Source organism: Pantherophis guttatus, chromosome 3 (assembly GCF_059756535.1).
Source record: "Pantherophis guttatus breed Tessera chromosome 3, ASM5975653v1, whole genome shotgun sequence".
Lineage (NCBI taxonomy): Eukaryota > Metazoa > Chordata > Lepidosauria > Squamata > Colubridae > Pantherophis > Pantherophis guttatus.
In genome coordinates, this window is record NC_142065.1 from 213,839,830 (window position 1) to 213,847,506 (window position 7,677).

At 49.9% G+C, this 7,677-nt stretch overlaps 1 protein-coding gene across 2 annotated transcripts in view; it reads right to left on the reverse strand.

The window, feature by feature from the left end:
* LOC117666979 (1-phosphatidylinositol 4,5-bisphosphate phosphodiesterase gamma-1-like) overlaps positions 1-6,449 on the reverse strand; it is a 94,045-nt gene extending 87,596 nt beyond the window's left edge. The window contains exons 1-2 of one of the 2 annotated variants that reach the window (XM_060681785.2): positions 6,302-6,449; positions 4,962-5,288 (exon numbers count right to left, since the gene is read on the reverse strand). In XM_060681785.2, the coding sequence (XP_060537768.2) occupies positions 4,962-5,196 (235 nt within the window). In that variant the 5' untranslated portion in view covers positions 5,197-5,288; positions 6,302-6,449. Of the gene's footprint in view, positions 1-4,961; positions 5,289-6,301 lie in introns of those variants that run through there. The other variant, XM_087891405.1, reaches the window with a different exon arrangement.
* Positions 6,450-7,677: the final 1,228 nt, after the last annotated feature.

Sequence of the window (7,677 nt, forward strand, 5' to 3'; positions counted from 1 at the left end):
GACATGGCTTCACGTGCCACTTTGGGCACGCGTGCCATAGGTTTGCCATCACGGGTATAGGGTCTCTTGTTTGAGCAGGGGGTTGGACTAGAAGACCTTCAAGATCCCTTCCAACTCTGTCATTCTGTATAACTTCAGAAGAGAAGGGCTAGGTGTGTGACATGATATCACATTCCAATGTTTGAGGGGCTGCCCCAAAGAAGAGGAGGGGGTTCAAACTATTCTCCAAAGCACCTGAAGGCAGGACAAGAAGCAACAGATGGAAACTCATCAAGGAGAGAAGCAACCTGGAATTAAGGAGAAATTTCCTGACAGTGAGAACAATTAAATCAGTGGAACTACTTGCCACCAGAAGCTGTGAATGCTCCATCGATGGAGGTTTTTAAGAGACTGGACAGCCATTTGTCTGAAATTTTTTAGGGTCTCTTCCTTGAGCAGGGGGTTGGACTAGAAGACCTCCAAGGTCCCTTCCAACTCTGTTATGTCCACAAGAGACTGAAGGAGCCGGAAGCCCATCCCAAAACATCCACTCTCTCATTGGCTCCTCAAATTGGCATCAACACCAGCGTTGGACTCACAGGCAAAACCAAACCTCTCCATTGCATTCACCTGAACAAATCTACCAACCTCTGGCTCTCTGCTGCATCACAACCCCCATCATCCCCAGCCAGCCAGCCAGCCGAACGAGACGGAGCTCTCTCTTCCCGAGTGAGCAAGGAATTTCAAACGGGCAACGCACAACTTGGAAAGGACAGCTGGAAAGCAACGCAGCCTCACGGACGACGGAGGGAGGAACGTCGCGCATTGTTCCCCCCCGTGTCATCGTGCCAACGACACCAGCATGGGTGCAACACAGTGGTGGCTCCACAGCTGCACTCTCACAACTCTGTTGCTCTCACAAGCCTTGAGAAGGCAGCAGCTTGGATCACTTGCTACCGCATCGGGGTTTAGCCGAGCTTCGAGGGAGGCATCGTCCCTCCGTGACGGCGATCGGCAGGCAAACCGGCAAACTGTGGACAGGCACCGTTTTCCGAGAGTCAGAGCGGCAATTATCACAACAAACCTCCGGGCTAGTTAAAGAACACACAACCGTGTGTTAATGAAGGAACACACGCCCTGGCTCTCCTCTTCAGCAGGCAAAATGAGCTGGAGGACCAAATTAGGCAGGGGGTCTCTTTAAGAGGACGTCACTCGAGTTGTGTGGCCTTATTGTGGTGACGTCACATCCTTATGATGTCATTGTGGTGGTGTCGCTTGTGCCACGCATCTAGACTCCGAGCGGTGTTTCTCAACCTGAGCCACTTTAAGAGGTGCGGACTTCAACTCCCAGAATTCCCCAGCCAGCTGGACTTCAACTCCCAGAATTCCCCAGCCAGCTGACAGCCAGCTGGACTTCAACTCCCAGAATTCCCCAGCCAGCTGGACTTCAACTCCCAGAATTCCCCAGCCAGCTGGACTTCAACTCCCAGAATTCCCCAGCCAGCTGACAGCCAGCTGGACTTCAACTCCCAGAATTCCCCAGCCAGCTGGACTTCAACTCCCAGAATTCCCCAGCCAGCTGGACTTCAACTCCCAGAATTCCCCAGCCAGCTGACAGCCAGCTGGACTTCAACTCCCAGAATTCCCCAGCCAGCTGGACTTCAACTCCCAGAATTCCCCAGTCAGATGGACTTCAACTCCCAGAATTCCCCAGCCAGCTGACAGCCAGCTGGACTTCAACTCCCAGAATTCCCCAGCCAGCTGGACTTCAACTCCCAGAATTCCCCAGCCAGCTGGACTTCAACTCCCAGAATTCCCCAGCCAGCTGACAGCCAGCTGGACTTCAACTCCCAGAATTCCCCAGTCAGATGGACTTCAACTCCCAGAATTCCCCAGCCAGATGGACTTCAACTCCCAGAATTCCCCAAGCCAGCTGACAGCCAGCTGGACTTCAACTCCCAGAATTCCCCAGCCAGATGGACTTCAACTCCCAGAATTCCCCAGCCAGATGGACTTCAACTCCCAGAATTCCCCAGCCAGATGGACTTCAACTCCCAGAATTCCCCAGCCAGATGGACTTCAACTCCCAGAATTCCCCAGCCAGCTTAGCTGGCTGGGGAATTCTGGGAATTGAAGTCCGCACCTCTTAAAGTAGCTCAGGTTGAGAAACATTATAATTTACAGCAATTCATTCAGTGACCGTTCGAAGTTAACAACGGCAGTGAAAAAAAGTGACTTATGACCATTTTTCACACTTAACAACCATTGCAACATCCCTGGGGTCACGTGATCAAAATTCATGACACCTGGCAACTGGCTCATATTTATGAGGTCTTGTGTTCTCCTTTTGTGACCTTTTGACAAGCAAAGTCAAAGGGGAAAACCAATTCCCTTAACAACCATATTACTTAACAACTGCTGCAATTCACTTAATGACTATGGCTAGAAAGGTCATAAAACAGGGCGAAACTCGTTTAACAAATGTCTCTCAAATGTCTCACTTAACAAATGTCTCACACGTAATTGCTCAACTGTCATCGTAAGTCGAGGACTACCTGTGCTTTAGTTAATTATGAAATCTGGGTGCCACCAGATCTGCAACATTCACATGAATTTACCACAATACAGGTAAACACAAGGACCTACAGGGAAGGTACAAAACCTGTTCGTATTTTTGGGAAGCAAAAATACAAACCATTTGCAAAATCTTTAATTTGCAAAATCTTTAATTGCTTCTTGTCAAATCTGGGAATTTCACACAGCCACATCTTTTTAACAGCCTCTTTGCTGTTGTAAGTTTGCCATACGTGTTCCAAGCTAGGCAAAATAATTTATTATTTCCCTGTGGATCTTTTATTCTTAATAAATGAATTAATTAAAGAGCCTTGGTAGTACAGTGGTCTAAAGCACCCTGTTATTAAGACCAGCTGCCTGCAATTACTACAAGTTCAAATCTCCCCAGGCTCAAGGTTGACTCAGCCTTCCATCCTTTCTAAGGTAGGTAAAATGAGGACCCAGATTGTGGGGGCAATAAACTGACTTTGTATAAATATACAAAAAGGATGAAGGCTATTGCTTAGCGCATTGTAAGCCGCCCTGAGCCTCTGGAGAAGGGCGGCATATAAATCAAATTAAAAAATAAATAAAAAAAAATAAATTTATTCAATTTATTTTCCGAAGCACCTGAGGGCAGGACAAGAAACAAAGGATGGAAACTGATCAAGGAGAGAAGCAACCTGGAACTGAGGAGAAACTTCCTAAGGGAGAAAAATTAACCAGTGGAACAGCTTGCCACCAGAAGTTTGGGTGCTCCATCACTGGAGGTTTTTAAGAAGAGACTGGGCAGCTACTTGTCTGAAATAGGATCTCCTGCTTGAGCAGAGGGCTGGACTAGAAGACCTCCAAGGTCCCTTCCAGCTGTATTCAGATTCTATTCTGATTTGCAGAGTTATAACTCTAATTTAACCCCCACACGCTGCCCCCACTTTTGGCACACAATGGCACGGTGGGCCCGGTAGGCCCATTTTTCGCTCTCCCCAGGCTCCAGAGCCTTTCTAGGAGCTGGGGAGGGCAAAAACAGCCTTCCCTACCCCTACCCGGAGGGCTTCTGGAGGCCAGAAACGGCCCGTTTGCTGACTTCCAGTGGGACCGGAAGGCCCGTTTTTGAGCTCACGTGCCCACCAATATGGCTCTAAATGTTGGCCACTTTTAAGACTTGTGAACTTCAACTCCCAGAATTCCCCAGCCAGCAATGAATTCTGGGAATTGAAGTCCACAGGTCTTAAAGGGGCCAAGGTCAGACATCCTTGCTTTAAAACAGAGGTATGCATTAAGTCATTAAACGCAAATAATTCTCTTTCCTTCCCTGGTGGTAGGCCAGATTCAGAAGTCACAAGATCATTGTCGAAGAATGGCGCATGGCCTCTATATTACATCCGAGGAAGTCAGAGATATGTGTATATCCTTGCAAACAATTGAACTGAGTTTGGCTTTCCTTCCGCTTAAAAAAGGGTGAGGTATGGTCTCTGTTGTGTGTACGAAAATGAGGAATCAAGGAATCCACCCAGGCCAAAATTGATTGGACAACTCTTGACTGATGTGCAGGGAGTCCTCGACTTACAACAGTCCATTTAGTGACCGTTTAGTGATGAATGAACTGCTGTGCTGGCTGGGGAATTCTGGGAGTTGAAGTCCGCACCTCTTAAAGTAGCCCAGGTTGAGAAACATTACAACTTACAGCAGTTCGTTTAGTGACCATTCGAAGTTATAACAGCACTGGAAAAAGGGACTTACGACCGTTTTTCACACGTACGACGTCTGCACCGTCCCCATGGTCACGTGACCAAACTTCAGACCCTTGGTAATTGACTCATATTTATGACGGTTAGAGTGTCACACGATCCCCTTTTACGACCTTCTCACGAGCAAAGTCAAGGGGGAAGCCGGATTCACTTAACAACCGGGTTACTAACCTATCAACCGCAGCGATTCACTTAACAACGGCGGCAAGGAAGATCGTACAATGAGTCGCTGAACAAACGGTCTCACTTAGCAACCTCAATTTGGGGCTCAATAGTTTAAAGCTAATTCAGATTTTTCCGCCCCCCCCCAAAAGGGTTAATAACCTAAAGCCCAGAGCCAAAAATCCTGACAATGGAGAGGATGGGAAGGAATCACACCCTTGGACACCGAATGGCGGGATCAGCCTTGCAGGCCAGGAGGAAACCTTCTGGAGAAGAATGGCAGGAAGGGAGATAGAGCGAGGTCTTCTCCTTCTCCGTTTCTTCTGAAGGAAGACCACAGCAGCTGTGTGGAAACTACCCTTCCTGGACTTCCAGGTTCTGGGTTCCAGCTGGGAGTTCCAGAAGGTGAAGTCCCAACAGCTCTGGAGGCCCCATCTGAGGAGGCCTCCATAGGTTGGGTCAATCCCTTCTTTGGGTTGGTTCTCCTGCTCCCACCAGCCCCGAGACCCCGGCACTCACCGTCCCCCTCCACCTTCTCAGGGCTTCGGCTCCAGACGATCTGACGGCTCTTCGGCCGGACTTGGAAGCTCCTCCGTTCGGGCCTCTGGGACTTCTTCTGGTAGAACAAGGTCAGGATGGTGCCCATCTCCAAGCACTTGAGAACCTGGGCCATGTCCGCCCCGTTGGCCGCCTCCATCCGGGAGGGGTCTTCCAGGAAGCCATTGGTGAAGCTGTTCAGCCTGGAGAGGGACATCTTTCAGCACATGGCCAGGGGGTCCCTGGCGATGGGGGTTGGGTGGGAGACCGAGGCAGGTTCCAAGGGTGAGGGTACTCCCCTTCTGTCCCCTGAGGGAGAATGTGAAAAGGGCCATCATCTTACACATAAGAGAAAAAGAAAGAAAGAAAGAAAGAGAGGAAGAGAAAGAAAGAAAGAAAGAAAGAAAGAGAGGAAGAGAAAGAAAAGAGAGAGAGGCAAAGAAAGAAAGAAGAGAGAGAGAGAAAGAAAGAAGGAGAAAGAAAAAGGAAGAGAGAAAGAAAGAGGGAGAGAAAGAAAGAAGAGAGAAAAAGAAAGAAAGAGAGAAAGAAAGAAAGAAAGAAAGAGGAAGACAGAAAGAAAGAGGGAGAGAAAGAAAGAAGAGACAGAGAAAGAAAGAGAAAGAAAAAGGAAGAGAGAGAAAGAGGGAGAGAGAAAGAAAGAGGGAGAGAGAAAGAAAAAGAAAGAAAGAAAAAGGAAGAAAGGGAGAGAAAGAAAGAGAAAGAAAAAGGAAGAGAGAAAGAAAGAAAGGGAGAGAAAGGAAGAAGAGAGAGAAAGAAAGAGAAAGAAAAATGAAGAGAGAAAGAAAGAATGAGGGAGAGAAAGAAAGAAGAGAGAGAGGAAAAGAAAAGAGAAAGAGAGAGAGAGAAAGAATGAAAGAATGAAAGAAAGAAAGAAAGAAAGAAAGAAAGAAAGAAAAAGAAAGGAAGAAAGAAAGAAAGAAGAAAGGGAGGGAGCGAGGACATAGGAATAAAAGGGAGAGAAGGACAGAAGGGATAAAGAGAAGGAAGGAAAAGAAGGTGGGAAGTGAAAAGGAAGGAGGGAGGGAGAGAGAGAGAGAAAGGTAAGGGAGGGAGGAAGGAGGGATGAGAGAAAGAAGGGATGGAAGGAGGGGAGAGAGAAGGGAGAAAAGGAAGAAAAGAAGGAAGGAGGGAAGGAGGGGAGAGAGAAAGAGACAGAAGGAATGGAAGAAAAGGAAGGAAAGAGGAAAGGAAGGAAGGAAGGAGGGAAAAAAGGAATAAAAGAAGGAAGAAGGGAAGAAGGAAGGAAAGAAGGAAGGAGGGAAGGGAGGAAAGGAGGGGAAAGGGAGCCGGGGGATACCCACCTCCTGGCTCCTTCACGGGAGCATCTCTCTCTCCTCCTGCTGGGCCGGGGGGGGGGGGGGCTCCGGCTCCGCTCAGCCCGTCCGGGGGCCGCCCAGGGGCTGCATTGCGGGGGCGGGCGGGGGTCTCTGCGGCGGCTGCAATGGAGGCGCAGAGGAAACGCCGCGGCGCCCGGCCGGAAAGACTCGGGAGGAAGGGAGGAATTTGGGGAAGGGAGGAGCGGAGCAGCGCAGGAGGAGGAGGAGGGAAAAGCGGGGATGGGGGGGGGGGGAGGGCAGCGGTGAAGGGCGACCCCTGCAGGCGGCCGGAGAACCTGCAGCCAGCGGTGCCCAGTTGTGGAAGCTCGGGGAGGGAGGCTTGGCAGATGCCCCTCTGGGGGTCACCGGGGCACACCGCATTTCTGGGTCTATGGGTCCCCCCCACCCTAAAGGAAGAAAAAAAAAAGCCCCTTTGCCTCCCCCCCAAAATGGGGTCTTGGAATATGCCGGGGTTGAGCCGGGGTACCACGCAAGGGGTGGCCCACCACCCTCCCGGCTCAGACCATCCCTTTCCTCTCCTGCCCATCCAGCCGGGTCCAGAGCTGCCACGTTGGCCCATGGGTCTCCTGGGGGGTGTGTGGGGGGGAGCGTCTTTTGGAGGGTCTCCAGAATCCAAGGTCTTCCATGCTTGAGTCAGAAGATCTGAAGTGTCCCATCGGCCCCACGTCCCTCTCCTGCCCACCTTTGTCCTCCTTCAGTTCTCCAATGGGCCTCTGGAGAAGCCCACCAGACCCAGATCCATCCATCCATCCATCAATCAGAATAGAGCTGGAAGGGACCTCGGAGGTCTTCTAGTCCAACCCCCTGCTCAAGCAGGAAACACTATACTATTGCAGACAATCTCTTCTTGAAAACCTCCAGAGAAAAAGAGGGGCTGGCCTGAACCTCTTTGCAAAAGGGTGTGTGGGTGCGTGAAGCGTTTGCAAGGGGGCAGCTAGCAGTGGGTCAGACCCCTGGTGAAGAGGGTTGGAAAGCCTGCATAGGAAGGATGCCCACCTTGGGATACTACAGCAGACAATACCAATTCAGAATAGAGCTGGAAGGGGCCTTAGAGATCTTCTAGTCCAACCTTCTGCTCAAGCAGCAGATCCTATACCATTTCAGACAAATGGCTGCCCAGTCTCTTCTTTAAAAACCTCCAGTGTTGGAGCACCCACAATTTCTGGTGGCAAGTAGTTCCACTGATTTAATTGTCAGGAAATTTCTCCTTAATTCCAGGTTGCTTCTCTCCTTAGTTAGTTTCCACCCATTGCTTCTTGTCCTGCCTTCAGGTGCTTTGGAGAATAGTTTGACCCCCCCTCTTCTTTGGGGCAGCCCCTCAAATACTGGAAGACCCCTAT